Source organism: Tetrao urogallus, assembly GCF_951394365.1.
Source record: "Tetrao urogallus genome assembly, chromosome: 7".
Taxonomy (NCBI): domain Eukaryota; kingdom Metazoa; phylum Chordata; class Aves; order Galliformes; family Phasianidae; genus Tetrao; species Tetrao urogallus.
In genome coordinates, this window is record NC_136820.1 from 38,279,847 (window position 1) to 38,307,329 (window position 27,483).

The 27,483-nt window shown below is 36.6% G+C and overlaps 1 protein-coding gene across 1 annotated transcript in view; it reads right to left on the minus strand.

The window, feature by feature from the left end:
* PARD3 (par-3 family cell polarity regulator) overlaps positions 1-27,483 on the minus strand; it is a gene marked incomplete at both ends in the record, with an annotated part of 424,269 nt that overhangs the window by 139,034 nt on the left and 257,752 nt on the right. The window contains 6 exons of the mRNA XM_079538143.1: positions 7-63; positions 5,846-6,073; positions 11,958-12,002; positions 13,089-13,240; positions 18,103-18,292; positions 25,230-25,380. Of these exons, the coding sequence (XP_079394269.1) occupies positions 7-63; positions 5,846-6,073; positions 11,958-12,002; positions 13,089-13,240; positions 18,103-18,292; positions 25,230-25,380 (823 nt within the window). The remainder of the gene's footprint in view (positions 1-6; positions 64-5,845; positions 6,074-11,957; positions 12,003-13,088; positions 13,241-18,102; positions 18,293-25,229; positions 25,381-27,483) is intronic.

The following is a 27,483-nucleotide window of genomic DNA, read 5'->3' on the forward strand; positions in this document are numbered from 1 at the left end:
GGTCACTTGCTGTGGAAACAGATTCTCTACCAGATCTTGAACTTTCCTCTGTGTCTTCCTCCACTGAAAGCACAAATAGAGAAACAACATAGAATAAGAACAAACAACAAAGATTTTTTTGGTTTATTGTATAAGTTATTTCCAAGCAGGATATATGCACAAAAGCAAGATATTTCCATTCTTTTTCAAATTGAGTATTCACTAGTTTGGAGACTTCTTGGAATGGCCATGTTTACATAAACTCTTAAAGATAAGGAATTCATCTTTGCAGAATTCTGTATAACTTGATTCATGCTTTGTGTGTACTCTGAATGACATATAGATTACGGGGAAGATGTTAACTGAACCCCATTAAGTGATGTTAATTGGATCCTTTTGTTACAGAGTCTAAATCAGTTGAGGAGAGCTTCAGAAATGTCTGCAAGAAGAAACAACAGCTGTGTAGCATGCCCTATCAGTAAATTCTTAGCAATATTCCCATAAAAATATGAAAGTCATTAAGGACTGTTGACCCTCAATAGAAGCCTTAATAGACTTTTTCTTCTGCTGCATATACCGTAATGATTCTGCTGCACTACTTCATTTCCTGGCGTAGTTTAAAACACATCATGCATCATAACTTTTATTCTTCCAGAGCAGTAATACTGGTTGAGATGGAACAGCCTGGAAGGCTCAGGTGGGGAGATTCCACCCAGTGGAACAAGGAAAATATTTTAAGAGCAGGTCATGTGTTTCTTCTCCATTTCTAATCCGAGACCAAGACTCAGAGAATCCTAAAGTATACCTGAGGTTAAATTTAACAGGGCACACATTTCAGAAAGTCTGAAATAAAAATGATCAAAAGAAACAATCCAATCAGGAACAAAAAACTCCCCCAGCAGTTTAGTGAGAAAGAAAGAAAGTTATGTTAAACATGAGAGTTAGAATCATGAAGCTATTTTGACATAGCTTAAAGCCATGTCCAACAACTACACCGCATGGCTGGTGAAGCTGTGATCTCCCAGGAGCTCTAACATTTTATTTCATCACATTATAAGCAGGGCTGCATCACTTTCCAGTTTTCCAACAGACAGCACAAGGCAGCAATTAGGATCACAGGCACATACTCTGCACTGATTCCCGTAGCTCTTACAGGTTCTGAACAACTATATATATATATATTTTTTTTTTCCTTATTTTATATGTGGATAAATATATATATATATATATATATATATATAACACATATATTATATATACACATATAAAATAAGGGAAAAGACATGGATCTGTCAATCCATGACAGAGCTGAAAGGAAGAACAATTTTTAACTTCAGCATATATATCCTTATTATTATTATTACTACTGTTATTGGAAGACCTCAGGGACTTTTCTACAGCTAATGGAAGTGTGCAGTTCTTCAGAAATTTTTATAAACAGAATGCTGTAGAATATAAATTTGCTCTTCTTACTCATCTTTCATGTTTGCCATACCAGTAATTCACTGAAGTTGAGGAGTCTACAAATCACCAGCTGAAAACCAATAGATATTCTATGTTCTCTCTCTCAGATACTTGCCTGCAAAACACTGTTTATTCTTTAATATTACACTACACAGACCTGCTCAATAGACTAATTCAACAAATAAGCATTTCTATGAATATTATCCAACCCTGCAAGATCACATAAACATTTTTCAAGAGAAACATATCATGTCAGATAAGTATCAACATTAATAACTGTTTTGGAATATCAACTAGTACTCTGAAGTACCAATCAACCAAAAGAAAAAAACACAGTTCCCAGCAATCCATATTAGCTTGTCTTCTGGACTGCTACAAGATAAGCAGGTGACACAACTTCTCAGTTGTAGGCACAGCTTTAAAATTTGGATAATTTTATTTTAGGAAACTAACAGGCATATCCTATAACTTTCTCTGAATTCGCTGTACTTGGACTTTTTTTGGTGAAAGTGTTTCTTACAGAAATTTTGGGACAATATTTAATTGTTATTAAAACAGTAGCGGAAAACTACTTTGGAATAGAGATGCAAATTTTTTGCATTTTGCGTTAATTTATAGCTACAATCTGTTCCATTTAAACCAACTAGGCATTTAAATGATTGTACTTGCAAACAAACATAATTAGTTTTAAAAAAAACCCAAAACTAAAACTCTGACAAATTTTGAAGTTGAAGTTGACTGTGTTCTTGGTACTGCATTGCTAGAATTCCAAAGATAAACAAATTTGTTTTATGGTTGTTCATATTCATATGACAATACGCTATTTTAAGCCTAAATATGCATTAAGTGTATTGTGTTGTGCTGATTGGTGAACTACTTGTCATAACAATGCTTCCTTTTATTGTTTTGCATATTCTATGGAGATAATATTGGCTCCTTTCCACAGTTGTGCTGCAATAAATATTTGTCTATCATATACATTTTGCTCACAGTTAATTCCATGGCTTTGAATGAGCCTTGTGAAGCAGGATGTCTGTTCCCTTGGAATAAACACTCGTGTTTCCATTGAAGTAAATGGATTCCCAGTTTCTTAAAAACACACAACATGAAGAAACTTGTTCCACTTTTATGCAGAACATTCACTCTGCAATTGACATACACCTAATTACTAGCATTTAGAACAAATGCAAATGCTGCCCAATTAAAATTCAAGCTGAGGCAGAAAAGAAACTTATTATTTTTGTTAAGTTGCAGTAATGACATTAGGTTGCTGCATAACACAGAATTTATTCTTTCTGGTACTATTACTTTTTCCTCCACCCTCCTTCTCCCTTCCCCTATTCAGGACACTGAAGACAAAAAATTAAATACTTTAAACATCAATTAAAGCTGAAAACCAGTATCATTTCATAAATCACACTGTACTAAAGAGAACTACACAAACAGGTATTATAAAGCTATTCTCCTAATTAGGCCATAAAGTGGAAAAGATGCACATGAGGAATCAAAGCTACTTAACGTGAAGCTATTTTGTCACTAAGTTTCCAGGCCTCTTGTTGTGATATTTAATACAGTCATAGATTCTTGCAATTAAGATTCAGCAAAAGATTAGAAAGCTTTGCTGATCTCTCCAAATTCAAATGTCTTGTTCTCATTCACATCACTGAAGATAAACGTTTTGCTTTCAGTCAGCTATTTCAAGTATTTAGGAAAGAAAAAACAAGAGAGAAAAAGAAAATCAGGCAAATTGACCTTTGATAGTTCAACACTCATACCTCTCCATAAATTTGACTTATTTACAACCACTAAAATTCATACACATCCTCTCACATACCTACTAAAAGACTGCCCCAGAACAGGACACACCTATCTGATTTTCCCAGCCATTTAATAACTTTTTTCTTTGCAAAGACAGTAAGTTCATTTAGAAGAGAGTCGGCCTCTGCCACACATACTACCTCTGTTTTATGGCTTTCTTATATGGGTAATGACATGTTACGAATTCCTCTATAAAATATATTGCAGTGCAGTGTTTGGAAAAGAAAAGCACTCTCAGCACTGAAACATTTGGAGAAAAAAGAGAAAACATATCAAGAAAGACAAATGATTCCAACCTCAAGGGTATCAGCAAATTGACCACCAACATGTTTGCCTGGATTTTATAATACAAGAAAGCCACATTTTAATTTCAAACAATTATGAAATAATTAAACACAATTAAAAAAAAATTATGCCATGTCATTATGGCAACAGTGAGCAGTGAGCCATTAGGCTAGTACCAGATTGTTAAATCAACTTCCATGTATTCAAAGGCACCCAGACTTTTTCCAGCTGAAGACATCACTTGGCAAATTGTCTGGAATCTGAAGCCACGCAAAATTTACACAAAGTTGGGAAGACTGCAGTTGGTTTTTTACAGATACATGCACGTTCCTAGAAAGACAGACATCAGGAATTAGCATTCTGAGCTGATCCCAAGCCCGTATGGCTGGACTAGCTCTTGAGCTCTCCTGTCCACCATAAGAAGGGGAAAACCTAAAGGGTCTTCAACACTGTTCCTGGAACTGAATTCAGTCCAATGAACTTACCACGACTGCTTTACTACACATCTCTTTCAATTATACTGGCAGTGCAACTTTCTGGATTACTTTTTAGATGTTTTATTGTAATGCATGGAAATTATTCAACCCCACAACTTCAACAGAACGTGCAGTTCCATGCATATAGCTTGGTCATACTTCCTTCAGGCATTCCTTAGCAGGTGAGATTTGAGAACAGTCTTGCTCTTGTTCTCCCATGACAGTGCGATGGCTCCTGGTCCATCAGTGCTAGACTTCTTCATCCGTACAAAGATGAGGACAAAGACTCATCTCACAGCATTTCACTTAAAGTCTGAAAAATTGCCTGGTTTCCATTACTTCCAGTGAAAGAATACAGAGACCACCAAATATTTTCTTTCTGCTCTCTATGCATTGCATCAATCAGCTCAAAACATCTTACAAAAATCTCATAAGCCCATACTCACCTAGAATACATTTTTTGAAAACAGTTTTGCTGTGGGTTTGGTGAAACAAAGTTAATGGTCTGTAACTTCTGGATAAACCCTGGATATTTGATGCCTCAAAACAAGATATCTTTATCAGCTGGCTCACACCAAATAAGGGCTTTTAGAAGAACCTGACCTTACATCTCAGAAGACCATAGGCACACAGTTTGGGGGAATGAGCAGGACCATTACACTTCTTCTCATACCTTTGTCTTACTGGCCAAAAACAGAATGACAGCCAGCAGCACCAGACCAGCATTTAACCTCATTGCTTTGTGAAATTGCTAGGTATGGTGAAAGTGAAGCAGAATTAATTCTGTCTGTAACTATCTTGAGAAGAATGACCTCCCTTCCAATCTCAGAACACTTTTATTAACAGACAGATTAAAAGCAAAAAAAAAAAAGAGTTCTGAAAAATATAAAAGGAGTAAGCTTACAATAGAATACTATGGAATGGCACTTTAGAAACTGAAAAATTTCGAAACTACAGAGACTGGAAAGTCACTTTTCAAGGTTTATTCTGCAAGTATTCAGGCTAAATATTTTACCACCTCAGCTTTCCAAGCATCTTCTTCATTCATAAACTTTTAACTAGCTCCAGGTTGATTAAAAAAAATTCTGCGGGTGTGCGTGACAAGTTGAAACTAATACAACACGAAGGTTAAAAATTCCATAATTTTAATACAACTCCTGATTGAGGCAATTTACCATTCACACTATTTTTATTCAATATAAGTTGTCATTTTCCCACCCATTCTTACATAGTTCAATAGTGATAAGGTTAGCTTTAAAGTGATTCTTTTATGTTAATGACATTCTCCACATGTTGGGTCATACGTCGGGTTAAAGAACTGAAAATGTAAATGAATGCCCATTAGGGTGGGTAATAGCTGATCATTAACTTTATATTTTATTAGATCTGCCAGCCTTACTCATTCTAATTAAAGGACAGTGATTTCTTTTTTTTCCCCAGACACTACAAATGTACCCTTTCAAAGTTAGATGCACATATTTTTGTAACATTAATTCAGTGGGTTTTTTTAGTTTCTGCGTAAAATTTTTTCTAATTTACATCAGTAAATTAATTAGCTGCCTTACAGAAAATTTTCGTAGTAAGTAATTTAAGTAAACACACTCCTAATAATCTTATTTCCTTATTTTAGGAAGGAAGGAAGCTGCAGAGTGTTGCAATCTGTTTAATGCATATGAAGGGCAAAAGCCTGAAAAAAATCCAGGAAGAGATATTAGCTCTATTCTTTTAAAATCCTAAAATTATCTTCTATCTCTTTTAATTACCTTCTAGAAGAATTGACTGATACTGTTAACATTCATTACGTACAACAATAGCTTACTTACAAGTTTCCATGCCTTCATCATCATCATCTGCTACAGGTTTATCATACGATTTGTCTATGGCAGCTCTGAAGCTTTCATTGCAGCCTCTTCCTCGGATAATTCGTGGGCGGGGGCGGTGGAAGGGAATATCACCATTGAGAGTCACCTCAGCAACGGCTGTCTGCAGACTTTCTAATGAGCTGGATTTCTTCAGACCTAATGAAGGCCCTACATCTCTGGTTGGGGAACCTTAGCGATTTAGAGAAGAAAAAAAAGTAATTAGAATTAGCGTAGAGAACTGCATGCTTGATTATGCATATCCATCGTGAAAGTCTTTGGGGACACACTTAACATTATTCACATCATCTCTCAATAATCTGCAGGGAATTCTCAGCAGATTTGTTGGTCTCAGAAGTGAATGAGTATGTCAAGTTACAGTCAACGAAACCGACAACGTTAGCAAGGTCTAGCTTTTCAAATCAATGAAAAGATACCAACATCTATCACTATTATTTTAACAATCTGAATGATAAAAGTAAGCACAGAGCTTTAAACACAGCTCATGAAAACAACAGAGATACAAATCTTACTGCATCAAACAAAATGATTAATTAGTTTTTGTTTAGAGCGGAAAATTACATTTGTAATAGCAACTGATAAAAAGAGAGCTTATTCTGGTCATGAATTCTATTGTGCTCAGAGTGACATTCTGGTAAGGTACTCTGACTTCTGGCTTCGAGGAATATGTTTGGTTTAAACTGATTTTTAAAAACTTGCATGAAAATGCTAACAATTTCATAACAAAATATTTCTGAGAAATATCAGCTGACTTGGTGGGATTTTGAGAATTTGTTTATAAAAATCTATGGCAAAGCCCCAGTTAGTCCAGCCGTACCACAATATCAGTTACCCTGCTGGACAAGAAACATTGCTGGCTGTTTGCAGGTTGATGTCTGCACAGCTCTATAGCTGGAGCTGAGGGCAGCCCTTATCACAGCTGCATGTTCAGAGGCGTGCCAAGAAATCCCTGAACAGTATTCCTCAAAAATCCTTTCTTCATCCAAACTTGCCTTCTCACCTTTGTGGACTACATTTCTAGCCTCTGTTTTTAGACACACAGTTTTAGTAAAAATCAGCTGACAGTTGCACAAATGGATCTCGTAGTTAAAACTGGGAGAGATCTATCAGAGAAAAAATATATATATACATTCATTGCACTTAGAATGATTTTGTTTAAAGGTGCAGAATACTCTTGGCTAGCTTTTGCATAGGACTTGTGCCTGGAGAAAAAGATGAGGTGGGATGAAAGCGGGAAGAGGGATGCTGGACATACAGAAGGGATGCACAACAGCAGCACAGCAACTCTTCCCCATGTTTATTGCTGTCTTTGTATGAGACACAGCAAGGCAATAAATGCTTCAGTAAATGCTTCCATTTTTCCACTCAGCTATTAAAATGCTGAGCAACTCGGTTGAAATGAAATCCATTTGATCAAATATATTCAAAGAGCAGCTGTCAAAAAATTCCCCCTCAGCTGCTTTACCATTAAGAAGAACTTGTAAATAGAAACAAAACAAAAATCCTCTTTCCCAGGTCTACAGAATTCCTGCACTCTGGTCCCCCCAGAGCTCTGGGGTCCTGCCGCTTTTATCCTCAGCCAGAAATAAATGTGTCTCAACAAATTAGAAATTTTATCTCAATCAACTTACACCTCCTAGAAGAGGCCCCCCTCTTCCTGCACCCTCTACTGGTTGGAGGACTGAGGGTCATGAGGATGGCTGGGCACAGTACAGCTGCCGGGGTGAACAAGAGCCGAGCAGCCAGCTGGGACAAGGGAGGGCTGATGGCTTCCCAGCTGTGCAAACAAACTGCCGTGCAGGATCCCCCAGCTTTTGAATGTGGCCTGAAGTCTAGTGCAAGTGTTTTTATGTAACGCTCTCTGTGCCAAGTAAAAGAACTTCAGCTTAGACAATGCCTTATAAAATTGCCCACTTTCTAGCTTGTGTCACAAACTGCTGTTCTTCCACTAATGTCTGCAGTCGACAACAAATGAGATATTGTTGTTTTTTATTTTATTTTTTGAGACTGTGTCTCGTTAAAAAAACAACAGTCTATGAGACAAGAAAGAAAAATGATTGTAACAGCTTAAAAGGAAAAAGAAGCAGAAAGGGGACAATGCTATATAGACCAGCTGTTTGACATATTCAGTTTCATCAGTTTCATATACAAAGGGAAAGGCTATCCTCTTACATGGCAACTTACTCTAAACTTCCTTAGTCTGCTTTGCTACCTTCTAAATGAAATGCTCATATATCTTTTCCTAATTACTGAGTGGCGCTTTTTGTAAATAGTAATTATAAAGCAAGCATTTATGTGCCCATTTATGTTCATAAAGGACATTACAAAAATTCCATTTCCTGCTATCCAATACAGATGTTTGAGAATATTTATGCAAGTTGTGCTTTCCCAGAGGAAAACCTAGATGGGATATGACCTAATGTTCACTGAGTACTGCATAACTAATAATGGATTACAGAAATGATAGGAATATTTATTGAACTTGTGTGGTCATGAACACAAATGTGAACAAGTTGCAGAATTTGAAAGAGGAAAATGTCCTTTCACAAGCAATTTAAGCACTGCAATCATAAAACTATACACGTTTCAATACCTCTACTATCTCCTATGGCCTCTTCATAGCAAGTCTACTATTATCAAACTATATAGCTAAGTCTCCCTGTAAATTGAGTGAGTTCAGAATTTATTACTAGAATTCAGTAGCCAGAAAGTGAGTTGTTTACTCATAATCTCATGAGAAACTTTCTTTAAGATGCATTTTGTTTAAAATTTATGAGTCACATCAAAACCCTGTTTTCTAAGTACAAAAATGTCAGCATTTTCTTCCAGACTTTACAGCGCTGGTGGTAATCATCAGAAATGTTATCTGCTCAGAATGAGTTCTATTTTGACAACAGAATTTAAAACAGAAAAGGAAAAAAAAAAAAAAAAGAAAAAAAAGAAAGGGAAAAGAAGACACATCTACCCTAAGCATCTTTATGTGACTGAGGGATGAAAGGGGTTCTTTTATCATCTTTTTCAAGTTTGAAGTTTATCAGAAGTTTCATTTCCGACAATTTCATTAACAAATCCCCTTTGAGGTAGATGCAGCACAGCAGCACTCCTCCTATAGCATTGCCTCACCTCCCCACACATTGCTTACACATGCACTCTTAGAGTTGTACTCTGTGCAACATACACCAATATCCATCTCAGTAACATGCTTGCTCCACTGCCAAGCACTGCCCCTGCCCACCATGCATGCACAGCACCGGGTGTCCCCCAGACCACTCTCTGGGCACAGCACCACGCCTGCTTGCCGCGCCACGCAGCACCCCTTGCTCATGCATGACATGCATTGTGTGGATCCGCGCTCACATGGCACATGTAGATCCAATGAGACATCCAGCACACACACACACACACACACTCATAACATTATGTAATGCGACCTGTTCCAAGCCCGTTGTTTTTCCCTCGTGCTAACTGTTTCACATCTCATGATGCCTCCCTTTCTCCAGCCTTACACTATGTATTTATACAGTGCCACAAATTCACATGGATGATTTGCAAAGGCAAAAACCATGGTGTTAAAGGATGTAGGAGAATTCCTTCAGTGATGATTTTTAAGAGCTGTAATAGCTTTTTTCGGTGCTATAAAAATCACTTTCTTTTATATGATTTAAAATGATGTTTTTGTTTCTCTCTAAAGCATTATTTTTACCAACTCTTGGATTAAATAGTACCAGTGACTTACATCAACTTCCCTCTATATGTTATGCAAAGGCACAACGTCCACATTTTTTCTTAAAAACTGGCTCACCAGCAGTGAGCCAGTTTTTGTATTTACTAACATCTGCTCCACAATATTTGATAAATTCTTCTATTTCTAGTTCAATTCCTACAATGAAGGAGGAACATCTTGGCTTGGAAGGGGGCAGGGGAGGAACAGAGCAAGTAACTCCCTGAAAAGTACTTCAGCTTTGGTTCCATTTAATAAAAGTTTATTTTAAAAGCACCATGTTAAAATAAATTAAAAATCTCTTTAAGTAAATATTCTGTGGAGGTTTTTAGTTTTGCTATGATTTTCATAGTGTTTCAGCCTTTCCTTGCAGTGCACATGGAAAAACAGCTAGAACTACAGTGTGCCTGGGACTCAATAAATGAGCCATGCTCAATTGCTACTGAATATACTTCTAACCTTTACAATGAACTGTAAACACTGAAAGGATTAGGCACTTCAAGTGAACTACAGAAAGAAAAATAATTAAAAATCTATTATACTAACTAGCACTGGTGAGTTCTACACTCTTCTTTCCTTTTCAGCCAATATTATTAAACTCAACTTTGATTGTAGCAGGGCCTGTTTTTATTTTTCTCTGAAGTAAATATATGCTGAGGTTTCTGGCTTCTAGGATTCATCAAGTCATAGTTCACCACACATTTGAGGTATTTTTTTTTTCTTATACCAGATAATTTTTAAGCCAAACTACAGTAAGTGGTTCGTTTAAAAACCACATCCATCTTCAGTAATGGGAGAAATGCAGTGTTTATATATAAAACCTGGTTAAAAGCACACAAGATAAATAAAATAGAAGTATAAAAGTGTAGTAGAAAGTGGTTTTTTTCTTTTTTTTTTTTTTTCTTCTGCCACTGAGCTGTTCACAAAATATGTAACTGCTTAGTCCAGATGGTTACAGTCATGCTCATTCACCCAAGTTGTCTGACGTGTCTCTTTTTGGAATTTAATCCAGGTGTTGCACATACAGAAAAACTGCACTCTGTTGATACCACCAAAAGCGCTCTGCACTTTTAAACCCAAGACTCATATTTTGTTAAAACATATAGGATTTAACTTGTTGTAATCACATCCCGTTTCAATAAGTAGGTCAATAAGAAAATCAACAATAATTTACAATAAATTTGAATTTGATGTGTAACTTTCTGTGAATATTGCTCAGTGGTGAAGGAGTCCCCAGGCTGTTTCTTACTGTGACCATTAACACAGTTCATGCTTTCACACTCTGATGATTTGAATCCTTCAAAACATTCATGCATTTTAATTTTGTGTGCTAATTCTCAATTTCTAAAGCTGCAAGTCTATGACTGTACTCTACAGTATTTTAAGGGCTAGAAGTTTTAGCTGTTTTAACAAAAAATATACTGTTATCAGCTGATTACTTACAACTACTCAGCATTCCTACTCATGTTGTAAAGTGTGGTTAAACAGAGATAAGTTGTGAATTATTAATCATAAATTCAGCATGAAATGCTCTGTTCCCCAAATCATGCTAAAATAAATAATATTGTCAGGTTTAAAAGGTGAATTGTTCCTAATTAGAGCTAAGTAATGTTATGGTGTCCTCTGGATCTAGCCTAATTAAAACAGCATTTCAAAGGTCAAAAGCTAACATGTATTAATAAATCATAAAGGCTAATAACTGCAGCTGGTGCATTATTTTAATTACTAATAAAAATATGCTTTGAAAGCTATTTCTCATTATCATTGTGTGAAATGTTACCATCAATTGTATGTGGAAAAGATTCTATTTACATATTCTTTTGTTCTGTCTCGCTGTTCGGATTTCAGTTCCAAAGGCAAATCAACCTGCACTAATAATCATCAACTCAACTCACAACATGTATCTGATGACCACTTAAGGCAAAGATAGCAGTTTTGGAATTAAAATAATTATTTTCAAGCACTGTGTTAGCACTGTAAGAGTCAAACACCCGACTCCTTTGCAACGTCACTCTGAGTTTGAAGCTAGATTTTCCAAGATTTTATTTAAAGGACAAAAATCATTATAACTGTGAATATTTATGAGTTCAAAGTGTAGACACAGGTGTCTGCCTACAGTCAGATGTATGACCTGCCTGAATATGCTACCCCAGATACTTATCTCTACAGAGAATTTTCTTTTTCTCTACAACTTGATTATTCACAACAATAGAAAGCAGCCATGCAAGTACTGGAATATTCATGTTTTCATGCAATTTGATTGGCAGTTCTGTAATTGTGGTAAGCTGCTTTGACCAAGGTTTCTATAGCAACAGCCTTACTGTCAATTCTTACCTGTTTTCTGGTCATCCATTGTACTGAGCTTAGTCTCGTCAGCTACTGTTAAAAGGTAAATGTATAATGGTTAGCCCAGTTAGTGACCATGCCCCACATGCAACCAACATTCCTTTTCTTTTGTATATTCTTTTGAAGTTAGGGGGGCCTTAGCAATGTCATCCTTCATGCATATAAACTGGAATAGTAAGCAAACATTCTGGATAGAAATGGCAGCAAACTAGTAACCTTCATGCAATGTCAGTCATGTTCACATCACAGGCAGGTACAATGTTATTTACATGTTAGCACATTGCAACTAATCAAGACAAGTCAATAACACCAAACTTACTGTCCTCTGAAGAAGTTGGTGAATTAGGGATTGCAGTTAAGATATTCACAAGTATTGTAAAGGAGAAAACCTGATTATATTTCATTATTCTGAGTACGGAATTTTGTGTTTAAACAATCAAAACTCACTGTTTAAGGTTACTAGCTTCCGCACTTCAGAATCTAAATGCAATGGCAGAAAAAGAGATGGGCTTGTTAGCATTTGCTTCTTCTCTGTTGTTTTGTCAGTTAAAATGATTACAGTTGATTGCCTGTCTTAGTTGCTGCTACCTTTTAGGGCTTCTGATATAAATACAAAACATGAGTCTCCACCAAAAGTAGGACTAGCTCTACTTTCTAATTCTGAAACATCTCTTCAAAAAAACACTTGCACTCTTAATATCTGCATCAAAATCTACCTACAAAGAGAGAATACTAGGGATCTTTAGGGCTAATTGCGTTATAATAATGAACTGAGACTAACCCTGTCTATCCAGAACCACAGCATGGAACATTTTACATAGGGATATTCAATGTAGATTGTTGAGTGAAACTTTCATCTCCATTTTAATGAATGTGTTCTATATCTATGTATACACATATATACAGAGAACTCCAATATTTAAAGATATGGACATTTACAAGTGGTAAGAACAATGCACAGGCCAGTTGGCCACTCACGTTAAGAATATTTTACTTCACACTAGTACATGTTATGCACAGTATTACTGCACATAAATGACATGTCTGGAATTACAAAATCTGAATACTTACAACATGAAAATCAGGTTCAAGTAAAACAATTGAAAAAATATCACTCACTACCTAGATCCATGCTTTTGGATTTTCGTGTTTTAACAAACTCCAACTGACTGGCATCTGAAAACTGCTTTGTACGCTTTTCTGACATGCTCTGGCGTCCAAAACCCTCTCGCTGGAAGGCAAGCACTGGATCAACATCTGGACTAAGAGTGCTGTAGGAAGGGAAAAAAATCATGCGAACATTTATCAAGATCACGCAACCTTTCACTCTGCAGAGAAAAGCATTTATTTAGCATGTGACTTCTACCAATAATAAAGTACACATTTTCAGATAAACCACTTAAAGTAGTCACACACGTGATGAATTTGTTTCACTGCATCAAGCAGTTCTAGTTAAAGAGAACCAAGAATTTCACTTAAAAGTTTTAGTAAAAAATAAGCTATGCATATACTATCAGAATATACAACCCCAATATGGGAATAATTTAATAGAGAAAAAAATACAATTTCTTTTTCATAATGATAAATCAGTATGTTCTCTTAATAACAAATGTTAAGATTTTTTAAATCATGAAATATTTTTTTGAAAAGCATAAATAAAATCTGCCCTGCTTGAAACCCACAGAGAATTACCGAAGTTCTTCATTTAAAAACCTTCATAGCATTTTGTGATTTCAACCTGGCTCTGACATACAAGCATATTTTTTACTCAATGCTCCATTACAGAGCAAGTATTTGTCACAGTGGTTACACCGCTAAGCTGGACTTTTTGTCTGCTTGATAGAATCATCGAATCATAGAATGGCTTGGGTTGACTTTAAAAATGATCCATTCCAATGCCCCTGCCATCATTATTCAAGTCCTTCTGCACAATTCAGGTCTTTAGCCAACAGCAGTGAGACATCATGCCTCATGGGAAGCTTTTTGAAGATAGATTTAATAATATTGTTCTCATGTTGGTAAAATCAGAAACAATGAACACAATTAGTTTGGCGTGCAAGTTAAACCCTAAGCTTGCCAAGTGTCACAACAGCCATACCACATGTTGAAAGAGAAGAAAAGAAAAACAAAAAGAAAGAACTCAAGGACTACTGCAAGATCATTTACGGCTAATAGACCAATTGAAAGGAAATTCACAAATGGGTCTTCTCACTCCCAGAAAAGGGAGAGCCTGAAGGCAAGTCCAAAGAAGCTAGATTTCTACTTCAGCTAGCAGAAAAATAAATCTGAGGTATAAAATACTGGGGAAAAAAAAAAAAAAAAAACAGCAAATACTGCGTGCCACCATTATCTATCCAGCAGGAAGAAGATCTCTCAGAATTCCTTCCTCTGAATGGTGGAACATTTCAAGAGAAAAAAAGTCACTGAAACTTCTGAACACTGTACATGTTGTACAAAGTATTATATATATACGTTACTGTTCAATATGTTTCAAAAGAATTATTTTCTATTTTAAGGGCTAGTTATAAGACACAATTCATACCTAGTGAGAAGCAGGTAAAGAACAAGTTTCTGCAGAAAATGACTTATACTTTTACATAGTGTAATGTGAACATGTTGATGTATGCCACGTACTATAATGCACAGAAGCTTTTTGGAACACCTGGGTATTAGGTGTTACATACAATGAAGAAGAGGTAAGGAAATGTGCTCAGAGGCATAAAGTACTATAAAAGGTGAAAATCACCATCCACATTACTAGACAGTAGAAGAAATTCAGTCTCGCAATTGTACATTCACAAATAATAAGATATGTGCATGTGACAAGCATGAAATACTTAAGTGAGAGCAGGATCAGAGCTTATATGAATAAAGTCAATGTCAAGTGCCTTTTGACTTTAATGTTTCTGGCTCTGGCTCATAATGTTTTACATCTAATTGCAGCAACTATTTCAGGGATGTCTGCACAATTTAGCAATGTTTTGAAGCATATGCTTAAAAGCTCTGATGAATCAGAGCCTGAACCAAAAAATAACTATTTAGTCCTCATATTCAGTCTCAGAAAACAGGGAAGAAATTATCTCCACATGATAGAAAGATAAAACAGATGAGACCAACATAGACTTCTAGCCTTTACAGTAGTGCAACTTGTAGCTGAATATGAAACCCCTGAAGTCTGAAAACGTTTTCTGAGTGACTCAACACCTTTCATAATCAGATCATAAATGACTTTCCCAAGGCCACACAGGAGTTTATGGCTCCCTACTAGTCAGCACTGTCTCCAAAGGCTAGAAAAATGTGGTTTTACTAAGTGAAAATTTTCTCTAGCAGCATCTGCTAGTGCAGCTCACAATAGTTTAAGATGACCAGCTCCATCTTGCTGAACAAAATGTATCATGAGGCTCTTCCTTCTAAAGGGGTGAATTTCTAACACTATTTGCTTTGGCTGCATGCTCCTTTGTTTCATATGAGCCTGCTTTGATCAGCATACATATAGCTTCTAATAAAGTTAAATATCATTTTCATATAAAAACAGTCTGAATATATATATTCATTTGAAGCCCTGAGAACATGCAAAAATTCCAAAGTTAAATAAAACATGGAATGGGCACCGTGGGTCACATAGAGAATGGCATGGTCTGACACAGAATCAGCAATTGCAAATTCTGGAGAACAGATCGAAACGTTTCTACTGCCACTATGTTTAAGGGATTTCCTTCTGCTGCCCTTGTCTGCACTTATCTATGCTTATCACAACTATCTTCCACACAGATTTATTATGAGGATTATTACTTTATGTTTGCAAAGTATTCTGAATATTAGGGGTGCTACTTAGCAAAAAAAAAAAAAAAAAAAAAAATTGGTTACTCTCTGACATCATAAAATCTCATACGATTTTAGAGTACAAATATTAGAGTCAAATGTAGCCATCAGTTTTCACATCCTGGTTGATGAATGACCCACAGGCGTGTTTTAATAATTACAGAACACGCAGATCACAGGAGTTTAAATGCACATATGTTGCCCAAAAGTATTCAAAAACCATACTGAAAAGAAGTCATTGGAAAAGCCAGTGAGCATGGAGGAGTAACTGTTACCACTAAAAGTGCCTCATTTTAATATTTTTCAACTACATTAACTGAAGACAGAAGGTGAATTTAATGCAAGTCATTAAGCAATGCCAAATACAATTTACTATATTCTAGCATTCTTAACAAATAAGGTTTCTGGAATGACAGCTGATCCTTAAAAGAATGTAACCGTCTTCTGACCCTCAATGTTATTAAAATTCCACTTATTAATCCTGTCTTATTGCCCCTTTGTTTTCATAACATTTTCATCAAGGATTAGGGAGATATTGTCAGGCTGGAAAAGCTTACATTTTCTTCCGTGATTCAGAACAGCTGCCATTCTTGTTTGGATAACCCTTCATCCATATTCTTAGTTTTACCCTTTGTGCCTTCCAGCAAAATTATACAATGCACCTTCATTTTGCATGTCTTCCCTTCACCCATTAGCAGCAGGAAATTAATGAACAATCCACTCCCACCACTATTTACTTGCATATGAACAAAATATTTTCTGTAGCAAGGTGCAATAGTCATCTACGCTTTTAACTGCAATTGTATCCGAAGACCTTTAGAATTTCTTATCAAGATTCTTTAAAGGTTTTAAGCCTGATCAATTCAGCACTATTAATCCCTATTTTCTTTACTGTGACTCTCATTTTTAAAGAAGTTTATGCATAGCAAAGTACACTGCAGAAACATATGTAGTAAAAGCGTGTGCAGGTTTCAAACAGACTCTTATTTATGCTATATTTTTTTGCTCATATTCACATAAAAAAAAATCAATAAGCCCCTATGTGCAGTCTTGAGTACTATTCTACTTAAACATCTTGGATTTTCAGCTATAAAGGTTTTTACGAAAGACAGATGGCCTTTTCAAGGGCCCAAACTGCAGGTATATCTTGTCCAAGAGAAGAGTTGCAAAAGAGTTGAAAAAGGCAAATGAGGATGCAAAAAAGTAGCTTTTTATATAATCGTTAAAACTGTGTTTAAAAATACAGAGGATTCCTGGACAAAAAGGTGAAATGAACTAACATAAACGAAAGAAGAAGCTGACAGGCACATATCAGCTGGCAGGTGCTATCGCTGTTTTATTAAGATGTTGCTGACACATCCTTAACAGGCATGAGAGACAAAAGAAATAGGAAAATTTGTATACTTCATCCCATTTGTGGTAATTACCTAGCTTTAAGCAGTGGCAATGAACAGAGGTGGGCTTTTATTTTGCTATTACTATAGATAATTACAGGACTTGCAAATTAAATCTAAGATCTGTATTAATTGTACTTAGCAATAAACAGTATATCTTTGCTGGGAACATAAGCAAGTCAATAATGGAATTCAATGCACTTCTCATTAAAAGTCTTTTGTTAAATTGTGTAAGTGTAATTAGAGAGTCAACTTAAGATGCAAAGAAATTACTTCTATTACAGATAAAACATGTTCACATTAAAAATGTGAAACTATTATAGTACAGTGCCTTTGCATGACACAAATATTGCTATGATACAAAAGATATCCCTTGTGCATATTAAAGAAAACTCTTTAACTAGTTCTTGTTGCGCAACCATAAACACTAATAGGCAAAATAAAGAGCTGCCTTGACCTCTAAGCAGATTTTAAAATTACTGTATGTTACTGGGAAAGTCAAGAAAGTATACAGAAGTATTACAAGACTCCTATTTATGTATTGGAATATGAAAATTAAATCTTTCTTTTATAGACCTAGAAATACTTACAGTGAGAATTATAAATTAAATTTTCCAATAGTTACTGTTTTTTTCATCTCTCGTAAATTTAGCGTAGCTAGTTAAATTAGTGCTAGTTCAAAAACGTGCCTAGAGACAGCACAAAACTCCAATGTGAATTAAGATGTCTAACAATCTATGTGTATAGACTTTCTTCCTGAAACAGGGGTAATTGTAAATACGAAAACAGTGAAATGTGATGGAAATCTAAATGTGAAGGGGAAAAAAAAGTCATACTAGTAGTAACCAAAAAAGTAAACTAAATAAAAAGACAACTGCAGTCATCTGCTTTTTTCCTTCCACTAAGCCATGCCTTACCAGTCTGTCGACTCATTAATTGCAGCTTTAGCCCATCCACCAGTATCAACAGTGCCAAACCCAACATCATCATGGGAACTGGATGAAGACTGGTCAGAGAGGTGCGGAGGGAGTACAGACAGCCTGTCATCCTCAATAATGACAGTGTCATCTTGGGGCATGTTCACTGTTGGAGAAAGCTGATATTTACCTGAACAATGAAAGGGAAAAAAAAATAGAAATGAGAAGTGAATAATAGCAGAGAGCACCTTGAATAATATATTAACACAACTGATAAAATAGAAATCCTACTGATAAGAGCAACACCACAGGTAAGAAAATTAGCTATGTCTCACTTTCCATAGATCGTCCTATGCACGAGGTCTAAAAAGTAATATACACAGCTTGTACCTGCAGTCTATTGCAAGAAGTCAGTAATCTTCCCTTGCATCAAACATTTCTGAGGAAATGAAAGTAATGTGCCCATAAATATTATAAAACCACTACCACAGTTGCTTTTATAGTGATCAATATATGCACCATTATATTTCCCAGTATTTCAATGTGTTTTGATGCATAAGACTGAAGTACAGTTTTCAAGCTGATGAATACAAAGTGCAAGCAATTGAACCTATAGAAATCCAACATCAAAACAGACTAGACTGCTATAAAGACTATCAAAAAGTGTAACGCTTTCATTGCAATGGTTAGTACCGTAATTATGGTTTAAACTGAATAAATCAGTTTTTCAGGATATATGCATGACATACAAAGTTGGGAGAATAGGGATTATTATAATTGTAATTTGGAAGATGATAGAAAATCTAGAACGATCACTATTTAAGCTCTAAACATGAAAGAAACAGATTATTTCAGTATTCAGAAACAGTTAAATGTTGATGTAAGGAAAACAATGATTTGCAAATAAGAATTATAGAGTTATCTGAGATTATCAGAAATTATTATTCCTTCACACTAGGTACACATAACTTTTTTATGTGAAGGAAACTCTTTCAAAATATTTTTTGCTGATATTGATGCTTGACTTAAAAATCTCTGTCATCTAAAGTGTCTGGTCCCAATGCTCACACTACACACAACATTATTTCCAATGAATGATCACGACAGCACGTTAATTTTACTACCAGGTATGTATCTCTTGCTAAAACAATTAGTAAAAACATCACATTTCATAAAAAGAAAAGCAATAGTTTAATCAGCCAGTGATCTGACAACAAACTGTTGATTATTCTAACTCTGTGATTCACTGCAGTAATAACTCACAGGAAATAATCATACCTTATTTTTATTACAGATATAGAAAAGTTGTAAGACTGCATAGAATTAGTGGGAGATGTCCTCCCAGTCTGTTTGCTCCTCCCTCTTCCTCCTTCCTGCTTTGTTTTTTTCCGGGAAATGTTTGAGTTACTGTTACTGCTTTTGCATGCAATTATGGAGGGGGAAAAAACTAAACTAAACTAAACAACATCAGTAACCAACATATTGAGTAAGTAGCTAATCACTACATGGCTGGCTAAAATCATCACTACACTAGAGAATACATTTTGAATGGTTTTCCAAAGAGAGAAAAATGGGATTCAAAAGAGATCTTTGAAAAAGGTGAAAGTGGTGAAAGTGCCTAGAAGGAAAAGGCCCTGCGTAACAAACATCTCAGCACGTCAACCTGAGGTGAATGCGTTCAGTTTGCATAACAGCTGATTCTATGCCCAGCAATAGCTTCTTTGACGGACAGGTTCATGTTTATCCTGGAGAGGTACTTCTTTCCAAACACAAGGTCTGCAAGATTGTTAACTCTGTAGTTAATAACGTCTCCAAAGAACTGATTGAGAAAAGGCATAACCTTATGGCATCCTGCAGATTGAACTTCCCATTTGAGAGGCTACAGTAATTCAGTAACATTTTTAACTTTTCACTACCCTTCTTTATATCTGACAAGGGTGAAGGGTGACATTTTATTAGTTGCTTTGGAATTAGGCAGAAAGCCCATCTGACATGCCTATGCTTTTCACTGCAGATGAAGCTAAAAGCAGGTGAAAGGCTTCACCCCTAGCAGATGGTTCAACATACCTCAGCAAAAGGCTCAATACATTCTTTGTAGAGAGCTTAGCTGAAGTGGATATAAAATACCCCTGGAGAAAGCAACTCCATGAGCGTTGTGAGAAACATTACAAAAGAACTTCAAAGAAACTTCAAACCTAGTAATCATCAGTATATTTGACTGATCTGCAAAACTGAGACTTTACTCAAGCTGCCTACAAACCTTTCCAAGACAGTAATTTTCTCTCAGGCTAGAAAAGTGCTATTAAATTTAGAACCTGAATGAACATCAAGTCCAGTTTTGCATATATTAGTTCATCTTCAGTGAGGTAATCTGTAATAGTATGTACTACTTTGTACAGTGTAATAAGGAAGGGAAATTCTTCCTTTCAGGTGTGTCACACCACAGGCCAACAAGGCTCAAATTTCTTGCACCAGTAACCAATCTAAACAAGTGTAGCCTAAGGACCCTATCAAAGTATGGGGTAAGAACGGTTCCCAAACATTTGCTCAGAAAAAGAAGTTGCTAAACTCCTATACTGAATGACTGGTCTCCAGGTCTATGGAACTTAACAGGGAAAATCACATCAAACAGCAATGCTTCCTAGCTGACCATAATTTGGATGTGAATTAAGCCACAAACATAAAGTAATTTAAACAAACAAACAAACCACCAAAGCAAAACAACAGCATGTATAGCCTATAAAATGATCAACATGCTCACATGGAAACCAACCAGCTTCCAAAAGGTCCTTTTAAATCTTAAAAATTCATCAAGTTTACTTGATCTGTTAGAATAATTTGGCTTTGACTATACTGCACTGGGAGGACCAACTCATCTGCCCTGATTTTTGTTTTTACTATTGCCTTTCCTTAAAAGGAAGGCTTCAGAAACCTGTAGAGTATCCTTAAAATAAATTTAAAACCAAATATTACTTTATGAGTGAGAGCATTTTGACCTTGAAAACTGTGGGATTATAATCTGTGGGATTCAGATCAACGCTATGCTTCAAGCTTCTTCCACAAGTACAACTAAAAATATATAAATTCTGTCATTCTTAATGCACTTAAAGCACTTTAGAAGAAAATGAAAAATATGTTGGGAACTTCAAGCTGATTATTAATTTCTACAGCTACAGAAGACAAAACAATAACGATTGAAACAATAAAAAGAAAATAGTGATGGTGATACGGATAATAGAGAGAAGACTTACTAGAGGAAGGTTACAAAGAATTGTCCAATGAAAAATTAGAACATTTCCAGATCTTCACTTATTTTTCACTAACTGGTCACTTATTCCCAGCTATATATAGTGAGCTACTGCAAAACTTCCTGCAGATGGCTTCATCATTTAATATTCCCAGTTAAATAAAGGTGGGATTGGGAATAGAACTATGAGAACATCTAAGGACTATATGTCTCCACAATACCTAGGCATTGGATCTCAAGAGAGTGCTCAGAACTGTCAAGACTATTGGAGTAGACAACCACCTTCAGTTCAGATTCCCAGCTGGGGAACTCTATTATGCTTGTAAAGGGTTATTTTCACTTCACTGACACAAATACTTTGTACCTCTACCTAATTTATTTATTTTAGTGCTTCTTCCTGATTTCTATCCTGAAGATAGCAATTATTTATGCAGAAAACAAAGTATGGCCTGTTGTGTAGTAACTACAATTTTTACAAACTTCTCTGAGATCATTCAGGATGAAAAGTAGATTCAGTGCAAGTTGTTACTGTTCTGTGTACCCCCTAAAAAATAACTTCTGTTTAGTCACAACTGGCAACAAAACCCACTGTGCTCATGAAAAAGTATCAGAAATTGGATGAAAGACATAAAAGAGCTCTTTGTACTAAGTTGTTTCCTGAGTAAGAATAATTTATTAGAGAGCAGCTATGTATTCACATGTTACAAAACACAGGAGCATAATGGATAATATACAAGGACAGTGTATCAGAAGAAAAGACTTGAATTTTTAATCACAGAGACAAGCAGACTAGCACAACACAGTTACTGTTTTGAATGTACTATCATCTTGCAACCTGAACATATTAAAACAAATAAATAAACCTAAGGGTTTATTAAAGCTATCTAACTCTTGGGAGATAATACCTTCATTGTATAATTTCCAGAATACAGGAAATGCTTCCGTACATATATAGAATGTATTCCTTAGATACACAAGCACTTCGTCTCTTCATCAAAAAAATTCAGTTAAATATCAAGCAGAAAAGTGTAAGAGCATCTATAAATTAGTAGCAATAATCTTCTGGAGAGGTAGCTTCTTGTAAGAATCATACAAAAAAATTAAGAGATTCATGTTGTCTTTCTCCAGCGAGCAAACAGAAGTTGACATAATTTAAATCACATTATAAAATAGATATTTTATTCCCACTCTCATAGCAAGGTTCTAATCAGGGGTTTTGCTGCCCATTATGGATTGAAGGAGTAAAGGAAACTGTTGTAAATGTGTTCCCTGAAAAGTACACGACGGATATTTAAAAGAAGCAAAATTCATTTAAAAGTCTTGTTCAAACCTTGAGGAATGACTGCAAAGAGCAGGAATTCTTCAGATCTTTGAACTATTTCTTTTGAATGGTCTGAATTGGGAAGGAAAAAACTTTAAAACCACTGATTTTATCAAGTAGTAAAAGAAGCATTAAGTGGCACTACCTCACACATGAAATCAAACTGGGACTTCCTTGCCACTAGGTATCAGGAGTATTAAAGTTTGTATAGCTCAATCCATTGAGGGCTATGTAAAAATGCACCAAGTGATTCAGATGGTTCCTCAGTACTGGGAGAGGACTCAAGGGAATCAGCACTACAAAAAGTGATTCAAAAAGCACTTTTTTAGTTGTTTTTCACTGTCAGAAACAGAATGGGGAGGGCAGACCCGTGAATTTAGACTGTTTCTATAACTAATCCTTGCTTTTAGGCCAATTTTCAAGAGAGGAGGAAAGCTTCTGTGATGTAACACTGCATATAACTTCCTAGGAAAATAAGAGGAGCGCTGAGATTTTTCTCACTATAAACACGAATTCAGGATGTTCAGTGGATAATGCTTGAGCCTTAAAACTTTAGCTACTCTGAAACAAACTAATTTATATAGGTCTCTGCCAACTGGTTATAATATTGCTCTGTTACACAGCACTACAAGAAAATAGGAGTGCAGTAAAAGACTGTCAACAATGTGCTTTTAATGTAGTGGTACTGATTCATACAGAAAGATTAGCATAATAAAAAACTGACTGCTTTCTGAAAGCTGAGTTTAAATGTGACAGTTTTGTGAAGAAGCCATGATTGCAGAGGGGAGTGAACTAGTCCTGGCAAAACCAGTTTTCACTTACACCACAGCAGACCATTTTTACTGTAAGATTCAGGCACAACTTGACCTTCCAAGTGCTACCAACTAAAGTATCAATGGATTTAAGTCACAACCTACGTGAAACCAAATTTGTACATAGATCCTATTCTCTGAAAACAACAAAAAAGGAATGATTCAGAGGAAATCAAAAGATCTATTTCAGGTTATTGAACTAAGACACAATGCAGGATAGATTTTTTTTTCCCTATTCATACAAAGTAGAAGTGCAAAAGCACTAGATTTTAAGAGCTTTTGGAAAGATTTATGGCCTTTTTTAGGAACATATGTTATTGGCTACCACTAAAGGAGTGATACCAGACTGATGAACCGCTACTTTGATTTTGTGTGGCAAGTCATGAGTTTCTTTGATGCGGCGGAACAGTGCACTGCCTGAAGTATGTGTACACAGACTCTCTTGGGGCTTCTTCTCCCATCACTGGACAAGGTGTTTAAGCAATAATGCCTTAATGCTTACAGGAGTTGGAGTTGCAAATCCTCTGAAATAGTGATGGGAAAAGCAGAAGACAGTGCTTTGCAAACATTTTATCTAAAGCCCTGACACCACAAGAGCTAGGTTTGTTTTAGGGAAAGTAGTGCTAAAGACTGCTGCTCCTTAATTTTTTCAACAGATCTACATTTTTTGAAAAAAATGTCTTCTTTAATAGCCTGGGACTTTGACTGAAAAGGTTTCATGCTTCCAGGATTCTCCCTTCAAAGTTCCACAAGATGTAAGGTGATAAAATAGAATATGATTTATTTTTAATTACAGTTGCCCAACTGCACCAAGTTAGACAAAAGGTCTAACTGATGAAATATCTTAAATAGCAAATTAGCTTAAAATTAGTTAAGAGGTTTTAAAACTAGTGCCTTGTGCAGCAATAAAAATCAAACCAACAAAGAAATGAAATACTCTAATAAGCATAAATGGGTACAAGATTTCCTTGTCTATTTTTATGCTTCCATTTGACTAAAACAGAGAAGAACAAATGCTGTAATTATAAATTTGTTATAGAAAGTCACTGACTTTTCGTCATAATGAAGACCCAACATAGAGACTACGCCAACCAATTTCTTCCCCCAAATCAGACACTGAAAACCATGGTAGACTCTCCTATGATTTGTTCTATGACCTGCCATGGGATAAGAAATTCACTTTATAAATCCATTTATAAACTTTCTGTGGGAACCTCATAGTGGCCTTGCAGTAGCTGAAAAGGCCTATAGGAAAGCTGGGGAGGAACTTTTTATAAAAGCATGTAGTGATAGGATGAGGGTTAATGGCTATAAACTGGAAGATGGTAGATTTCGACTAGATATTAGGAAGAAATTCTTCACTGTGAAGGTGGTGAGACACTGGAACAGGCTGCCTAATGAGGTTGTGGATGCCCCCTCCTTATAGGTGATCAAGACCAGGCTGGATGGGCTTTGAGCAGCATGGTCTAGAGAGAGGTGTCCCTGCCAATTGCAAGAAGGTTGGAACTAGGTGATCTCTAAGGGTCCTTCCAACTCAAACCATTCTATGATTCTATGATTTATTGGCTTTTTTTCCTCACAATGTGTATCCAAAAGACTTGCGTAGAACAATTTTAAGGCAGTTTTTGGTTGGTCATGGCAAATTTCATATTCCCTGGCTCCCACATAAATAGCACATTAATCACCTTTCCGTGGATTGCAGAAAGGATGAAAACAAAGCACATTTAGCAGAGCTCATCTGACTCACCCATGATCCTGCTCAGTGCAGCATTCCTCGTAGGCGACTCGCTGAGCCCCTCAATCCCACTGTACAGGGAATGGGAAATCCTCCGCTCCCTGTCGTCCAGCAGTGTCTCTATGGGCAGCTCTGGACCAGACGGGCTCCCAGGTGACTCCAGCTGCACAGAGAGAGGAAAATTAGTGCTGAAAGTGTATTTAGCAGCATGGGGGAACTATAACAACTTGCCTAAGGCCTAGACCTGTCTGGGCACCAAATGAGCTAGAACTTCTCTCCGTGGACAAATATAATTTGCAATGACAGCTCTGCTTAATGACCAACTTTGTAGGCCACTTTACACTGCACCTCCTATGGCGCCCTGTCAAATTTCAAACCCTTCAGCAGAAAATTGGCGAAAAAAAACCCTACACTGCATTTTGGTGTCTCTTTGTTGCAGAATTTCTTAAACAGACAGTTAGGGCTTTTTTTTCAGTATTAATGGTAGACAGCTGGGTCATCTTTCCCATATCGACAGCTTGTCAGAACAAGACTTCTGCCAGAGTGCAGAGGAGAAACTCCACTTGGAATTGGGCTGCCGGCGCTATTTGAAGTGGTGCAATTTGCTTTCAAATGTAATCATCACAGAAACCCCCATGAAATTCCACCACAGATATTAGCATCCAATACACACTCACACCTTTTATAATTAGGAGAAAAACAATAGAATGAAAGAAAAATCAAGTTTCACATTAACTTCTAATATTTATTTTTTTGTATTCATGATGAGTACCCTGTCATTCTTGTCTGCAGAGTACAGGGATATTCTGTTCTTCTTTCAGTCCAATCCTTGGCACTGCTGCAGCACACTGCTAGAGCCACTAGCAAAGTGGCACTAGCAAAGTCACCAGGGCAAAGTCTCTGGCTGGTTTCCACCAGAGCAGTTGGGTCTAGGCTCACCAGCACCCCAGGCAGAAGGCAGACTCCCTGGGCTGTGCAAAGGCCAAGGAAGAAGGTGGTGCAGGGAGGGATGGAGATAGGCTGCTTGGCCACATGCACAGAGGATAAAGTTGCTTGGATGGCCTTTTCCCTATCCCGGGGCCTTCCATCACAAGTCTTCTCCATGCGACTTCTCAGTTCAACCTTAGACTGGAGAACCTGATCATCTGATCATCCTTTTTTTTTCCTGTACGTACCTCTCAGATTTTTCAGCAAAAGAGGAAAAATTATGCTTTCCCCAGAGAGTCACAGATATCTCAGTGGGAAGCAGAACCCACGTGCAGCAAGAAAGAAAACAATCTGGTATCATCTAGCTAGATTTAGACACTCCATTAGCTCAAGGCACTGCCAACACAGCTCCTCAGAGCAAGGCAAGCAAACAACAGTCAGCTGACATGCCCAGCTTGATTGTCAGTGATCAGAAGCCAGCTGAGGGGATGGGAGGCCACTCACTCCATTACCTGTCCCCTTATCATCCAGTCTCCTGCCTGGAGAGCTCTCAGTTCACCTGAGCTCTAGCACCCTTCTGCTGACTTCTATAAGAGCTTCACTGAGAGCATTAAACCAACTAAATGCCACGAACTACATATAGTTCTATTAAAAAGTAACAAATCAAAAAACAGATATGTTTTGCACGGTACGAACTTACACAACCAATCATTACCCGTTTTCACCAACGTGCCTTTTACTGTTGATGTGCAAAGTTAAATTCTAAGAACAACATGCCTACACAAATCCCACAGATATATTTTATGTGTGCAGGGACCAGAAGATACTGAGCACACAGCAAACTCTTCAAAGCTGCTGGGAGTGCTTATTTCACTGGACTGGTCTCTAAATGAGCATAAGAGGAGTAGTTCATCGTTTCCTGAATTCTAATAACAAGAAACATGTTTGTTATGCTGCTTTTTCTTTTTTTTTTTTTTTTCTTTCAAACAGCTGCCCATTATTAATCACCCTACCCACATTTCCCAGAAGACTAAGAAAAGTATGCCATGAAAGATTTCTAAAAATCTGCTTGCAGGGCTGAAAAGCACTCAACAACAGCCTTTGAGGCAGTGGCTTTGAAGTCAGCCCGCTGGACGAACAATTTTTGACATTTGGCTGCTGGCGTGTGGCCACGTACACTGAGGGGCTGGAGTTTCCCAAAATGCTGCATTCTTGAGTTGCCAAGACCACAATCGGAGGTCGCAGAGTCTGTAAAAATTATTATTTCTGTTCAAAGCCATCATCTGTTTAATATAAATGAGAGATTTAATGAAGTTCCAAATTGTAGACTTATCTTCCC